The sequence below is a fragment of the Lepisma saccharinum genome, chromosome 26, assembly GCF_977018435.1.
Source record: "Lepisma saccharinum chromosome 26, izLepSacc3.1, whole genome shotgun sequence".
In the NCBI taxonomy this organism is placed as follows: Eukaryota; Metazoa; Arthropoda; class Insecta; order Zygentoma; family Lepismatidae; genus Lepisma; species Lepisma saccharinum.
Window position 1 is genome coordinate 9,140,483 of NC_139254.1, and position 17,028 is coordinate 9,157,510.

General features: G+C 37.3%; 1 protein-coding gene across 2 annotated transcripts in view; it reads right to left on the minus strand.

Annotated features, from left to right (window-relative positions):
• LOC145979518 (glycogen debranching enzyme) overlaps nt 1–17,028 on the minus strand; it is a 111,949-nt gene that overhangs the window by 60,571 nt on the left and 34,350 nt on the right. For both annotated transcript variants that reach the window (XM_083112461.1, XM_083112462.1), the window contains exons 7-12: nt 16,259–16,494; nt 10,295–10,507; nt 8,146–8,340; nt 5,504–5,633; nt 3,807–3,930; nt 87–352 (exon numbers count right to left, since the gene is read on the minus strand). In XM_083112461.1, the coding sequence (XP_082968587.1) occupies nt 87–352; nt 3,807–3,930; nt 5,504–5,633; nt 8,146–8,340; nt 10,295–10,507; nt 16,259–16,494 (1,164 nt within the window). The remainder of the gene's footprint in view (nt 1–86; nt 353–3,806; nt 3,931–5,503; nt 5,634–8,145; nt 8,341–10,294; nt 10,508–16,258; nt 16,495–17,028) is intronic.

Consider the following 17,028-nt stretch of genomic DNA (forward strand, 5'->3'; position numbering starts at 1 on the left):
AAACTCAGGTTGTCAGCTTCACGACTAAAACCACACAGCAGTCGGCCAGGAGGTCTATCTGAACCATAAGTAACAAAATTACTTACATGGTGAGGAACAAGTTCGTCGTAACCACGGTTACTTCCGGTAGCACAGCATGCCATAGACACAATGGCTGTGCTGGGAAGAAGATCATAGACAGATCGCTTCTCCACGGGGCTCGGATTGTCATGAGTAAGGTCCAGAAACAGGGCGTGTGCAACTGAAGGAACCAGCGGTCGCAACGGGGGCTGGAAAAAGGCTCCAACCGGCTCCGCACCGTAACGGTACACCAGACGACCCTGTTCATGAGAATCCCATGCTGACATAGCCTCTGCAATGCAAAATATGTGGTCATAGCTATGCAAAATAAATAAAGAGGTAAGTAAATAACAACTGGAGATTATTTAAGTGTTCTTTCTTAAATCTTGATGATACAAAATATTAATTCAAATACTTTTAAACAGAATTTGAATTTAAAATATTGGGTGCGTCAGCACTTAGGCTATTTTCAACTCCCGTCACATTACACGGGGTCCAGTCCCTTACCATAACTAAAATAGCATAATTGCAATGTCGTGTTACTCAAATATTCTGACTTGCTAAAAGCTGAGGTTGTAAAGGGGCACTCAGCACACACACAAGGACAAAAAACAGGACAACACACACAAAATTATACTGGCAATAGTGCCAGTCGCCAGAGCCTCGATCGTCGTAAAATGCATTCCAGGGTGTACTACGTGGAAGTGAAGTTGACGATTGGGTGTACTATATGGAAGGTCACCTCTTACATCCCACTTTAAACTAAGAATATAATTTTTTTTTATATAGACCAGGATGGCTACTGGAGGACCAAGATAAAATTAAAGGCAAAAAATAAAAATTATCATAAATATTAATTTGCATTAGCAGTTCATACTAAGCATTAAGAATAGTTCATTATACATCTTACTAAGATTGTGAATATTTTTTTGAACCTCCTTCCCTGCTACGATGTTGATTTGATTGATTTTTGTTATTTAGCATTGCTTTTCTTCCACTTTTGACTAATAACGACAATGAGGATGAGTGATGAAGGAACACTCACAAAGAATACCAATCCTCAGGTTGGAATTCAAACCCAGGACCTCTAGTGTTGCAGCACATTACGCTAACCACGGAGGTTGGTTGCTAAGATGTGAATACTAATGCTTAAGAGCAAGTGACAATCAATAACTCTCTCTGGATGTCAGTCTAAATAGACAATCTCTTCCTTACCTACTTGATATCCGAAATTGAGCACTTGTTTCACCTAAAAATAATCAACTGATGTAAACGTTAATGCTGACGACCAGTTTTAAAGATGAAAAAGAGTAATCAAGCTTTTCCATGAAATCTAGAATTAACAAATTACCCTCAAGATATCCAACTAATAAATAATCCCTCATTGATGGAAGCATAAAAAGTGATCATCCCACTTTATTTGAGGAAATAATTTGGCACTAATCTTTGGTTGACCACTAGCTTTTCAATAAATCAAGTTTGGAATATTTAGAAAAACACTAAAGATGCTGATCGACCATTATATTACATATATTTTATTTTTTTATTATACATATTTATTATGCACTCAAACACTTTACTAGTGTATACTTTACACTTTACAGCATCTTTAGTGTTTTTCTAACATGGAAACAAGGGTTAATAGTGTTACCATTGATGATTTTCAAAGAATATTTATAGAATTAACACACTAGTAAAATTATCAATAAATTTACTGACAAGTCACACTGCCATTATTGGTTGATATTTATTACCTATTAATAAGGCATGCATATTTTGTTTTTGACGAAAACACTAAATGTGAAATAACACATTGTAATGTTAATTTTTCATGTTTCTGGAAGGGGTGAGGTGCATTTTCCCAAACTGTTTTGTCACGAAAACAGTATCAACCTGATGGTAAGAGACCTGTAGGAAGGCCAAGACGAAGATGGAGGGACAACGTTGAGATGGACCTAAGGAAAATCTGTAGGGATGGAAAAGAGTATATAGAACTTGCTCAAGATAGGGAAAGATGGAAGGCCTGTGTTGCTGCAGCCATGAACCTTCGGGTGCTATGCACAGGGGAGCACTTTACTTTTTACTTTTTTTTATGAACCTTCGGGTTTAAGAAGGCTAGGGAGTTAGTTAGTTTTGTCACGAAATAATGAGAAATGAGCTGCAAAATGCGAAATAGACTCTTAAACACGAAATTTAGAGTTTATTTACCAATGCGACACTTTTTGAGAAGCAAAAATGGACACCTTTTTACAGGAATAAACTTAATATTGTGGTAACGACATAAATGTGCTATTAGAAGGGATATGTTTATTTTGTGTATTAACCTCTTGACTACCACTACGTACGGCCCATACATTGTCGAGTCTGCATGCTCTCCTACCACTCCGTACAACCTGTACATAGCTGGTAGTATTGGCCGAAAGAGAAATATTCTTGCATGGTAATGGCCAATAAAACATATGAATGCCTCTGGTCGGGAAGGACCGAAGTCTACGTGTTGCTGTGATGTCATTTGAGCATGTGGCTATCGCAAGCAATGAGCAAAGCATGCTCGTTACGCCATCTGTTGCTGAAAGTACGTAACCGTGATATTAAGGAGACCTGTGTGTATTTGTTTTGTTGCATATTTGGTGAAAAAAAGCAGAAAAATATGGAGGACGACGATAGTAGTTCGTCGGATTATGTTCCGGAAGAGGAGGATTCAGATATATCCGATGTGGAAGACGAGGCAAAGTCCGTCTGAGATTGGACATATGTGAACGATCCTTTCAGTGATGCACGTGAAAATTCGTCGTGTTTTTTTTTAAAAAAAAAGAAGAATTATATGAATAACAGAGTTAAAAAGAAATAATTGATTGATAGATTTAGTTTATTTTACTTGGCTTTTCTGCAATTTTTGGCCATTTGCGAAGATGGGGAGGAGCGATGATATTGACAAAGGGATGCTCGCAAAGAACACCTATGCCCAGGTGCAGTGGCGGTGATTGGGTTCCAAATCTGCGGGGGGGAAGGAGCAAGGTGGCAAAACTGGGGGGGGGGGGGACAAAGACAGTATATTTCCCTTTGTATATAAGATTTAGCATAGTACGGTGGAGAAAAGTGGCGATCGCCACCACTGCCCAGGCGGGGATTCGAACCTGGGGCCCTTGTCATTGTAGTACGGTGTTATAACCAATCCACAGTGGAGGTCAGCATTAAAAATAAAGAAATACTAAATGATGATCATGTTATCCATTACTTTAATGTGAGAAACATTTACGAGACTGTTATTGAAGTATCATGGTATTAAGCTCTCTATCTACAGGCTGGGATTCAAGGGGTTAAGTGCAGTTTTTAAATCAAATTTTGGATTATATTCACATTTTTAAAACCAAAATGTAATTTTATATACCATCATAACAGCGAAATTGACTGTTTTGACGTGCTCTTTTATTTGCCAAAAATATGTGCCTCTACCTATTAATTAATCCTCCTTTTGAATGCCAAAATTTACATAATATCTACAAAGTTTTAGTTATTCTTTTGTGTTTATTTTGGTTACTTTTGGCTAATCATGACAATGAAAATGAACTGTGATTAGATTAAATTCATGAAGGAGTACAAATGCTGGGACTCAAAACCAGTTTTGACAGTTAGGCCCAGCAAGGCTGCACATGCCTTGAATAATAATGAGAATGCTATTAGAAGAGAGTTTCTACACATCAAGCTACAGTTAACCATAATTTTTGATTGATTTCAATCCTTACCTCTTATAAGTGAGCTGATTCCTAATCGGTTGACAAAGATATTGTCCTTTTCATCAGAGTTAGTGAACAACTCTGCAACGATGTACAGATCTGGTCGTACTCTTCTTGCTGCATCTAAAAGGTACTATATATATAAAAAAAAAAGATATGATTTAGATTTAATTTTGAACATGAAATTAATATTTCTTTGGCACTTACATATTACTGGAAATTATTACTGACACCCTGACATGAACTTGCATCTGCAGCAAACCTAGGTATCTGGGCTCTGTAGTGAATAAGATAAGATTGAGTGGATACAATATTCAATTGACAACCAAATCGATCCCAAAACTCTTACAGATCCCCACTGATACTGAAAGCGTAACAATTAAAAGTTGTTCAAAATACTGATCGGTATTAGCAGTGGCATCACGTGCAGTTCGCATATGAAATGTTTTTGTACTGAATGCAGATTTACTCCTCTCCCTTGTAACTTCATCTTCAATTGAAAAAGTGAGAATTTATTTTCAACAATTTCCCCACAAAATCACTCTATATTTGAAGTAATACAAGAAGGACCTAGAGGAAATTGTCCCTTTCACCCTTAAAATCCACCAGGTTTAGTGACTTCTCACTACAGTTTGCAACTATGTAGCACAGACCTTTTTGAGGCCCCCTAGACATGCCTTGTATATGCTGCACTCTGGCACCAAATTTAATAAGTATTGCTGCTTGCATCAGAGTTCGCACAGCGAAGTGAACATCTTCTGGGTATAGTGGCCAACAGCCCCTTAGCTGTCAGCTCTATGCAACATGCAAAGCAATTGTGTTCAATGCCCTCCGTGGAACACAGTGGGAGTCAGTGTTACCAACTATCTACAAAAGTTATCAGACTTGAAAGAAGTCGTGTCAAGAATAAATTGTGTGTATATACTCGTACATCAAACATAGTATTTTTTTAAATAAATATACATACGTATGTGTGTGTGCATTTAATATGTACGTAATTTAAGACACATACATGAGTGTTCATGTCCTCATGCGAACATTATCAGGCAACGTGCCTGGATATTAGTGTGCAAGTATTCCACTTAATTTATATGCATCAAATTATCAAGAGTTTTACATTAAAATATTAAAGAATTACACCAGAATATTAAAATACATATTACGTAATCACAAAATCCAATTTGTCACACAATACTGGTGCAAAATAAATGGAAACATGATACTTTTGCAGACTTCATGCAAAGACCAAAATGCCAGATAAGTATGGCCGGTATCAGTACACAAATTCGGTTCGCTCAGCCATAGTATAAGACTCTTGACAGCTTATAGTGAAACGTTTGCATTTCTCTGTTTATATTACTATGGAGAAGATATGAAACTTAGACCAACATCTACGAGTATCCATCCAAGATACAACAACATTCATTCCGAAAGGAATTCTATCACCACCTTCATTAATTTACGACTAATAGGTTTTTACTTAGAAAAGAAAGCTTCATAATATACGAGGGGTATTCGGAAAGTATGGTCTGATAAGCTATTTAGAAAAGACACACATTTATGTCACGAATTTACTATGGCCAGAATCCTTACACCATAAAATACTATTTGATATTGTCATACTGGGCTACATTGAAGATTTGACCCCACCCTGAACATTACCCAGGGTCATAATAAAAATTAAGATACATTGCATAAGCACATACCTCTGCAACATGGATAGGCGTAGAATGGCAGTTATCCAATCGAATCCCATGAAACACCCTTGCTGTTTCTTCTGCGTACTCCTTCATACGTTTCCATAGGTATGGGCAATCCTCTGGCTTTTCTCCATACCTAAAATTGCAATAAGGTAAACTGTATACGAAGAGAAGGAAATTATTAAATACTAACAAGCAATAATAATAACCCACAGCACAACAGCACCGAGGCCTACCTACCGACTGCCAGCCTCACTCACTCACCCAAGGTGGAAGATCAGCCAACCAGTTACGGGGTGATGTGTGGTCGTTGTCATAGTTTGTTTCCATGACTGGGTTACGATACTCATTTGTAGCTTCCGAATTTCCTCTCGATGGTGGGTGGCCACTGGTCCATACCAGGGGTGTGCCGTGAATGTTCATGATAGGCAAGCGATGGGTCAGTTTTTCATTTCGGCTTATTACAACATTTTCAAATGTGATATAGAGGGGGTAAGGGTAAATTTGGAGCCAAAATTACCAAAAATTGGGCGTTGGTCAACTTGTAGGAGGGTATTGAGAAAATTTCGGGGGTTGTGAGGGGAGGAGGCTGTAATTCTAACGGGGGCTCTTGCTCCCCACTGCTAACCTGGTCCCTAAAATGTGTATTGTCATATTTTTCCTGCCTTTAGCCTTTTTTTAGGAATATTGTGCCAAAAGAGGGGTTTTGACCTCCACCAATCCCCCTGCACTGCACAAGCGTAATTTTGGGAATGTTCATGTCTTTGCACTGCTTTATGGAAATTACTGATGTCATTCTGGCCTGTAAATTTCCACGTTCCTACAAAATGATTTATAAATATCATTGCTACAACCACACAATACGTAACTTCGTTGCCTTGTAATAAATGGGCCTCGGATTCGATAAATCGGTCGAGTGGATCGGATCCTACTTTAAACTGTAGGTCAAGTTCTAATTAACCTTTCTGTGCATAAAGTGGACTTAAACATAATATTGTTTTTTTACGAGTACCGAGACACTTTTTAACTACTTAATGAAAACTTTCCCTTTTTTCTGACTTGTTTTGGTCATGCATAGTATAGGACACCATCTCTCATGATTCACACCCTCCAACCTCTTGATACAAATTCTTGAACTGAATTGTTTTCGAAGAAGATCTCTAATCAAGTCCTTACCTTCACCACTCCAAATCGATGGCTGGTCTTGTTTGTCAACCCTGGTGGTTATTTTCAATGTAGACCATACTTTAACAAAAAAACACCACACAAAAGAACGGAATAACACAGGACGAAGGCCACAGTAAAGAAAACATGTATCCGCAGCTCCCACACTTCCAAATGTGCCCTCTTCCTCACCCTGTTTGCAGTGTTACATACCCTCTATATTTCGAAGCTACTGATATGTCCAAGTATTGGCTGCTGATTTTATTTCTTATAAATACCACACACCGGTACTCACTGACAATCTTCATAAGCTAATTTGTTCACTACTGTTGAGTTTCACGCGTGAATAATTGTACTGAGTTAGGTGGTGCTATGAATGCATAGAAAATTCTGGAAGTTAGCAACACTCGTGGCCAGCGTGGACGAGGTGTTTCCAACACCTTGCCAAAGATGAAGCGGACTGGGGATCACTTGTGGTCAACCTTTTTTTTCGTGAAGAAGGACGGACAGTGACCATGCAGCTGTGCCATGTTGCGAAGCCTCGTGAAGGCTGCAGCTTCTCTATGTTTGCAGCCAATATGACAGGAAATGAAAAGTCTGCATATGTAAATATGTTAAAGTAGATAAATTACATTCCAAGGTGTATAAAGGCATTGAAAAACCTGAACTTATGATATCAAAATTGCTTTTAAGAAAACAACGCAAGCGGCGCTTGCTCAGTCTTCCTTTACCGCACACTTCTGGTCCATACACAGGTAGAAATCTCAGGAGAAAAGCTGTTATGCTTCCCCCAGGAAACTCGAATCTGCGTGCATCTCAAAGCACAATGCCGTAGACCACACAGCCATGGTGAGGGACAATACTAACATGTAATTCATTGATAAATGAAAAGACAAAATATTGGAGACTGCACGTTTAGTACGCATATTAATTCAGATCTCACTTTAAAGTGTAGATCCAGTCCCGATTAGCCCATCTGTGCATACGATAGACTTAAACCAAACTCGATCAAGTTATGACTAAGCAGTTGAAGTCCAGTTTAGGTATGTACTCACTTCCTTTTAGTTACTGTAGCTTTCGCCACATCATGTGGCTTCTTCAGGACTTAAGGCCTTGATGTGGCAAAAGCTAGAGTAACTAAAAAAAATAAGTACATACCTAAACTAGACTTCAGCTACTTAGTGAAATGATGGCATGTGGTGTAAGTTATCCCTCATCTATTTTATGACTATTTTATCCAATGCTTCTGTTGCCTTATTTGTACAATTGGAAGACTACTGAATTAGTGTCTTTACTTAACAAGCAATTCCTAGTGTACATCTCCAAAATTCCCTGCATGTGGTGACAAAGTCTACTAGTCAGCAACACTGCAAAACATTGTTTGCTGAATCTTTCAGATGCGCTGCTAAAACAGGACTTTGGAGTGTGTCATTTTACCACGTAATCACAAACTTCTAGAACAAATGACACATATCTAGGCTTACCGTAGCTTCACGCTGTCTCCCCATGCGATCAACTCTCTCCTCAGGTACACATTCGAGCCTGGAGCTGCAAAGTTGCGAAGTGGGTCATCATTCATAACCCAACCATTATGAGCCATTATGTAGAGAGCATTGTCTGTGTACATCTGCTTCTCTTCCTCCTCGAGTGAAGTGTACGGATGGAAAGACACAAAATATCTGGGGAAAAATATGTCAAGTTTAATATAAGACTGTGCATGCATATTGGCAAGAGAATGAGCTGGTAACTATGGCTACATATTTATGGTGAATAAGTCAAGATTTCGGTATAAATACTGGGCACATTGCACTAGTAAAAGCAGGGTATAAAATGGAATTTTTTTGTTAAAATGGTGAATATAATCCTAAATTTGAATTAAAATGTATATTTATTAAACAAAATAAACCTGTCTCTTCCAGTAGCACATTTATGTAGTTATCAGAGTTATCATTTACTCTGTAAATGAATCCATTCTTAATTCAAAGTTTTACAGCAGAAGTAATCAATTATTAGAGGCACATATTTTTGGTAAATAAGAGGAAAATTTCGGTACAAAAACAGTCAATTTTGGGTTCAGAAGCGGTAAATAAAATGAAATTTCGCTGTTATAGTGGTGAAAAAGCGGTATATAAAATGACATTTTGGTTTTAAAAATGTGAATATAATCCAAAATTTGATTCAAAAACTGCACTAGTACACAAAATAAACATACCCCTTGTAAAAGCACATTAAATCATTACCAGAATATTAAGTTTATTCCTGCACAAAGGGGTCCATTTTTGCTTCTCAAATGTTTGCAGCAGAATTTATAAATTTTCTGTGAATTGCATAACTCACAGGATAATTGTGACTTCAGAAAGTGTCGCGACGGTATATAAACTGTAAATTTCATGTTTAAGAGTCTCTTTCGCATTTTGCAGTTTATTTCGCATCATTTCGTGACAAAACAGGGTAGTAAAATGCACTTCACACCATTCAGAAACATTAAAAATTAGAATTACAACGAGTTATTTCACATTTCGTGTTTTCGTCAAAAACGAAATATGCATGCCTCTATCAATTACTAATGATTTTGCATAACTATCAGGAAAATTCAGACTTCCAAAATGTTGTGTTGGTAAATAAACTCTACATTTCATGTTTAAGACTTTATTTTGCATTTTGTAGTTCATTTCACGACAAAACACGATAGAAAAAGGCACCTCACACCTTCAAAAAAACATGAAAAATGAAGCAGGTCATCAGTCATCAAGCAGATATTAATTATCACAGCCACTGTCAACAGGAAAACATTTCAGCCTATTACACACCACATAAAAGATAAAAACATGCAAAAGAAGGCTACTTAAAATTTAATATAAACTGCTTCATTCTTTCTCATGCATTTCACACTTTCAAACAACTGTCAATGGCAGGCCAGTCAATTCAATCATGCTTGCATGAAAGGAAAATTATGAAAATTTCCAACTCAACCTTGATAAACCCAAGACTAGGCCTTTTTCCACAAGCTCTAAAGAACCTTCAAGTCCACAGAAGGTGAAGTATCTACGCAGAAGTGAGGTCATGTTAATACATTTTTCAAATGTTAAAAGTAATGCACTATAAAGGTACTACTAATTAAAAAAAAATATGTGAAGCTAATAAAATTATATATTTATGTAATGTGGTATTATAATATTTAAATCTGTGAGCAAATATAATCTAGTGTAAATAGCATTTGTTAAACTAATTCAGTAAAATACAAAGTTTTGGAATGCCATGATAATCATAAGGAACACTCATGCTAAAGATACTAATCCAATACTAAAAAGAATGGTATTATAATAATAATTATTATTTTCAAAGTTTCATGTAGTCACAATGCCAATGAGAACAAATTAAATCTTACTAATGATGCAGTGTAAGAAAAAGCTAAAAAATCCAAAAAATGTATGCTATGAAATTATATATTCCACTACATTAAGAAATCAAAACCATTAACTTATGGACAATAATATGTTTCTAATATGTAGAAATTAAATATCCATAAATAGCAGGATAGCATCTCACTAGATATATGTACTATACAAAATAAATAATTATAATTAGTGAAAATTGCATGCTGCAGACAAATATACTTATCAAGAAAATCACCTTGGTACAAGAGGATCTTTCTTTGAGACTTCCCGAATTCTAGGGCCATCCAGTTGCACTCGATGGTACCTTGCACCTGCTATGACGTTCTCTATAGCAGCACTTAGATCAGTTTGGATTTCGTTAAACTTTTGGCTATTCAACTCCTCGAGGGCATGCTTCAAGTCTTCGGAACATCTCTTCAGCCTTGTTTCTTCATCAAATATATCCTCTCTAGAAAGCAATAACATTTTAATTTTAAAAATTCAAACTTATCTAATTTCTAAATACTTTAAATTAAGGATGGGCCGATATGAAATTTTGGTCGATACCGAATAAGTACAGATAAAAATTTACAGATACCGATATTCTACCAATCCAATATAAAATTCCAAATGATCCTTGAAGAACGTGAATGGTTCATCGACCTCCTAAATAAATGTGCGTTTTGAGCTGACTGCAGTGCAAAAGTTGCATATTTAGCCATTTACTTTCTTAAAAAAAATAGGGCATGGAATATGAATATGATTTGGTTTATTTTACTTCGCCTTTTGTGCCACTTTTGGCTAATTTGCGAAGATGGGGATGAGTGATGATATGTATGATGAAATTGATGATTGGACACTCACCAACATCCATGCCCAGGCCAGGAGTAGGGCACGTTAGTGTTTCAAGATTTTTCCTTGGTGCCCAAGTCAGAATGTAGGCCTATCTAACATTTGAAACGCTCTGTTAATGTGGTTAGGTTGCTTGCCTTAAGTTAAAAGATAAACACATATTTCAAATTCATTTATGTGTAAAAAGTACTAAATAAGCACATACAGTGGAACCCTGATTTTACATTTTCCCACGGCACACACTTTGGGAACTGCTGGTCTAACCCATAAATAAAAAATGTATCCTGTTAATGTCCATAAGTGACTTGCATGTCATTTTATTTGAAATTTCTGTAAGTCAATGATGAAAATAAATGTAGCTTGGCACTCACTCAAAGTGAGTCAATTCTATTTTCAAGAATACAGAATCATCAGCATTATCAATCTATTTATTCATTGTACATGCATTATGAAATGCACTAAATGTCACCAATTGTTATATTATTTAAAATTATTTCCATGAACTTGTTGGCATATATAGAAACATCACAAATGATATTTTTGTATGGTATGATGATGAGTGATGAAGCAACACTCGCAAACAGTGGTGTATAATGGGGTTAAACACCTGTGCTACCTCACCATATCATAGTGCTCGAATGGACAAAAATTTGCTGGTGGAGACATTTTTCTAGTTGAAGTGATGTGACATTGTGATTAAAAATATATACCTGATAAATAAAATATGGAAATGTACACTATGTCAGTAAGGAAAGAATTTCATTCTTATTTGCATAAATAAGAGGCCCATATTGTAAAATACTGTATTTATGTAGGCCTATATGGGAGAATAAATATAAAACTTCTACCTACCTATTTTCACGATTTCAAGTTTGGGGCTTCCTTGTTGACGCAGTGGTAACATCATTACCTTCAAACTAAGGGGTTCCGGGTTCGATTCATGGTGGTTCTGATACAACTTTAACTGTAGATCTGATCCCCATTAGCTTATCTGTGCATAAAGTGGACATAAGAAAAATCCACAACGATTTGGAGCTTATTGTCATACGTAAGCCAAATAGACAGCTTATTATGTCCCTCATTTCAGTTCACTACACAACACAGAACAGCACGTATCATTCACAAAAATACAATTCACTCACTACTGTATTCACACGCTGCCTCTAAATGAATTTCATGCACAAAGGAACCCTTAAGACCACTCAACGCGATCTAGACTAGAACTGGTTCCTGTTCTTTCGGTAATTTTTAGATGAAATCATAAACCATTCCAGTCAGCCAACAATTTTCTCATCCCCACTGTAACTTGTTGCTTGAAGGCCAACGACCTCTTTTTCAACTCGTCTGCAAGCGTTCAATGATGTTCTTTCCCCTTGACTGCGATGATTTGGCTTCAAAATTCCCCATTCCTGGGAAAATTACATGCAACAATGACCCAGACTGTTAAGGAAGTTCAGAGGGAATTTTCCGGCCATATGCAACCCTGTTCCCTCTCCTCTAACAGTTTGGCTCCACAATTCCCCGTTCCTGGGGAAATTACATGCTGGGAAAAATTGGTTTGCAACACTGATCGGGTGATCCTTAAGATAGCTCTGTCACGTTCGCCCATCACCCCCTGGAGAGCTGCCAGCTGTCGCCTCGCAAATTCAAAGAAAGCGGGCAAGGTTTCCAACTCCTAAGAAATAAAGGTGCCAACTCCTAAGAAATCAGGTTCATTTTCTTATTGAAATGAACAATTGTATGCACATTTCTGATAGATATTTTTTTCTGTGTTTTGGTCACTGAGTCTGGGCTTTGCAAATAGCCTAGATAGTCCTGAATATACACCCCTGCTCAAAAGATACACTCATATCAATTCCAGAACCCAAACCTGGAAACTTTAAATTATAAAGAGAGGTTCTTATTATTACATAAGATGAATTATATTAAATTAGATTATAATTAGAAACTATCTCACGAAAATTCCCCCCCAACTGGTAAGATTGAAAGTTTACCACCTAATGTTTTTTTTTGTTTGGAAGGAAAAAATAAAACTATTATAAATAGGGCTCAGCTGATACCACTTTGAACCGATCTTACAGTTTCCCACTAATACAGATACCATTGTCTGAAAATTGTAACACTTAAAAGTTGTTCACAGTTTAATATATATAATGTATATTAATGTTAGTGGTCGAGTCTTCCACTCCAATTGTAAGCATCAGTTTACCAGTCTTGCTTTCAAAAGTTAAGAATTATGTCAGAATATTAAAATATCTGTTCTGTAATTACTAGAGGCACATATTTTTGGTAAATAAAAAACCAAAATTTCGGTACGAAAACAGTCTATTTCAGTAATTAACTCTGATAAACTCACTTTTCATTTTTCCACGTAAATTTCTTTCACGATCGATTTCGCCACCCGTCTGGTGGCTTCGTCAGGTATGTACTGTCTTGCTGCGGGCGGCGTGGTTCCTTCTTTTTCCGCTTGTGCTTGTGGCGGCGCTAGTTGATGCAGTCCTTTCACTGTCTGCCGTTCCCGTGAGGGCATAGTGCTTCCTTCCTTTACCGTGCAATGGGGTTTTGGCGCTGTGGCGGTTCCTGCTCTCATCGTCTGCTTTCATGGAGCGGCGATTGTTCACAAATGCAGGCAGACTTTTTTGCAAACGCTTGAGGTCAGTGCTTGGTTACTTGTCATGGGGGAGGAGCAGGTTGGGTGGGTGCGCATATTCCTGATAGCGGTAAGCCAGGTTTTATTGAGGGCCCCGGGGTTTAGTGTTGAGGTCGGCGGGCATGGTCACTATTGCATAAGTTTCCTTTGAAAACCTTTCCAATGTGGATTTTGCTTGCATGACTATTTTGGCTGAGTCTATGTTATGGTTTTCATCTATGAGGTGGCAGTAAAGGCCTGTTCTTCTCCTCCCATGTCGGTGGTCAGCATCATGCTCCTTGAGCCTATCATCAAGATATTTTGTCATACCTACGTACTTGCCTCCACATGTGCAGGTGATCATGTCCACTTCTTGCATTGGGGTCGGTGTAATATCCTTTGAAATGGGTTAGGTGGGAGGCTATGGAAGGAGGGATTTGGTCTGCTATCTTGAAATTGTGCCTGGTTAGAACTTTCTGAATTTCCTTGGTTACGCAAGAATGGCGAGGGAGGCCGATCCATTTCTCTTTCATCTTTTCTTTCTGGGGGCGTGGCTGGTTCATTTTACTTCTTTTGGTAGTGTCCAGGAGGTGGAGGAGATGCTGTACCCATTGCTGATGCCAAGGGAGATGATATGATTCAATTCAGTTTGCAGGTTCTCCGATTTCCGGGGCAAGGTTGATGGCCCTCTGGAAGAAGTTGATCCAAATGTTGTTTTTCTGTCGTGCAGAGTGACCGGAAAGTTTGTGGATGTATTGTGTTCCTGAGTTGGGTTTTCTGTACACATTGGTCTTGAATTTGTCATTTTTTTCTGCTTATGGCGAGATCCAGGTAGTTTAGTGTGCTGTCTTTTTCTTCCTCTGGTATGAAGTGGATGCTTTGGTGGGCAGAGTTAAATAATCGTACAGCTTCTTGTAATTGCTCGTGGTTTTTGTAAAAAAGAATGAGTCGTCAGCATACAGTCTGTAGCCAATTCCGGAAAGGAGGGGTGACATTGGTTTCTATTGCATTCATAACTATGTTGGAGAGGATAGCGGAAAGGGGGTTTCCCATTGCCAGGCCTTCCTCTTGATAGAAGTATTGGCCTTCGAACTGTAGGGCAGAGGTTTCCAAGCAAACTTTCAGGAGGGATATGATTAGTTCGGTCTCATACGGGCTTTTTGTGTTAGTTAATAGCTACTTTCTGGTCTCACTTATTGCAATGCTTCTTGGTATGGATGGGTACATTTCCTGGACGTCTATGCTGGCCATTTATATTTTGTCAGCCCTCACGTATCCAGTGACCATTTCTTTTATTTCCTGGCTGTTTTGAACACAGAATTTCAGATGGTGGTTGTGTTGACTGATCGCAAAAGAAATTTACGTGGAAAAATGAAAAGTGAGTTTATCAGAGTTAATTACCTATCTCCGCGTAACAGCCAAACAGATATCTTTGGATACAAAGTCTATTTCGGATTCAAAAGTGGCAAATAAAATAAAAATTTTTGGTGTTATAGCGGTGAATAATCACATCAAAATTGCTATACAAAATGACATTTTGGTTTTAAAATTGTGAATATAATCCTAAATTTAATTTAAAATCTACACTTATTACACAAAATTAACATTTCACTTCTAATAGCACATTTATGTAGTTGTCAGAGTATCAAGTTTATTTGTGTAAAGAAGTCCATTTTTGCTTGTTCAATATTAACAGCAGAATTAATCAATTTTCCGTGAATTGCATAACTCTCAGGATAATTCAGACCTCAGAAGGCATCACGTCTGTAAATAAACCCTAAATTTCATGTTTAAGAGTTTATTTCTCATTTTGAAGTTCATTTCGCATTATTTCGTGACAAAACATGGTAGCAAAATGCATCTCTCACCTTTCAAAAACATGGAAAATTAACACGACAATGTGTTTTTTGACATAGTTTCTATAGTCAAAAACGAAATATGCATGCCCTTACTGATATGATACTCTTACAGATTCCCACCGATACAGATACCATTGTCTGGAATTTGTAACACTTAAAAGTTGTTCACAATATGTATTAATGTTAGTGGTCGAGCCTTCCACTCCAATTGTAAGCATCAGTTTACCAGTCTTGCTTTAAAAAATTAAGAATTATTTGTAATATAATTAAGCCTTGTTTCCATATTGAAACCAATAAGTTGCTGACCAAGGCAGTTTATTAAGGTAAAAACACTTAACACGTAACGTTTCGACCCTGTATCAGGGTCTTCCTCAGACGAAGAACTAAACTAAAAAAAAAAAGATTTTTTTTTTTTTTTTTTTTTTTTTTGTTCTTCGTCTGAGGAAGACCCTGATACAGGGTCGAAACGTTACGTGTTAAGTGTTTTTACCTTAATAAACTGCCTTGGTCAGCAACTTATTGGTTTAAGAATTATGTCAGAATATTAAAATATCTGTTCTGTAATCACAAATGTAAAGTTTTTCACACTATACTGGAGTAAAATAAATGGAAACTTTGATTTTGCATAATTTCCAGGATAATTACGCTCCATGAAAGTGTAGCATGGCATTTTTTGAGACCCTGTGAAATACTAAAATTTCAGAAAAGTATTGACTGGTATCAGTAAATAAAATCCAACCGATATTTTGGCACTGGCTCAGTCCTAAATATAAAATAAATAATAATGACAGACAATATGAAATACAACAGACAACGCCAATGTGCATGGAAAAGTTACTATAATAATAATAATCTAGGAATACAATCAGCCATCTATTACCTGTATACATTGTACAGCCTAAGAGCAAGTTCCATATCAACAGTAGATTTGAGGCGCCTGTATTGGGGATCCTGGAGGATTTTCAGCTGTGAAGTCTCATTCTGAGCACAAATCGGTGGAACTGTCCTTCGTGATCGCTCACTGAATTCAGCTACGAGTGCAACCACATCAACCATGTACAGTTCTGGTATCTTGATTTGTGGCAGGAAGAAACCATGAAGTGCACTCCGAATCGACTGGGGGAAAAAAATATATCAGTATTAAAAAATTATGTTAATGCACAAAAAATACAGTTTCAAATTAAATTATGACTGCACTCCTATCCTAAAGTTTGTAAATGCTGAGATTAGTTTGAATGTAAATATTGGCCAGGATCTGAAACTATTAGGTTGCTTCACATGAAACTTCAAACAACAGTAACGTAGTGGAAAGGAACTTTCATTGATCCAAATAGGCACCACTCGATGCTATACATTTCTCCCAACGATACTAGTGCATTAATGCCACTTTCATAGAAGTTAGACGTTCTGGTCTGAAGAATTTCCTCAAAGGGATTATAGGCAGCTGCTTCATTGGTCAACCTTTGCGTCACCAAATAATGGTCCAAGTGTTTAAAAAACCAGTAGTCTGTTGGCGAGAGATCTGTCGAGTATGGTGGATGTGAAGGGGAGAGAGAGAGAGAGAGAGAGAGGGGCGAAGGAGGAGAGGGACATAAAACTTGCTAAATTTCTAAGAAAATTCTTCTAAGTTAATTGTTTCAGTCTATTTTA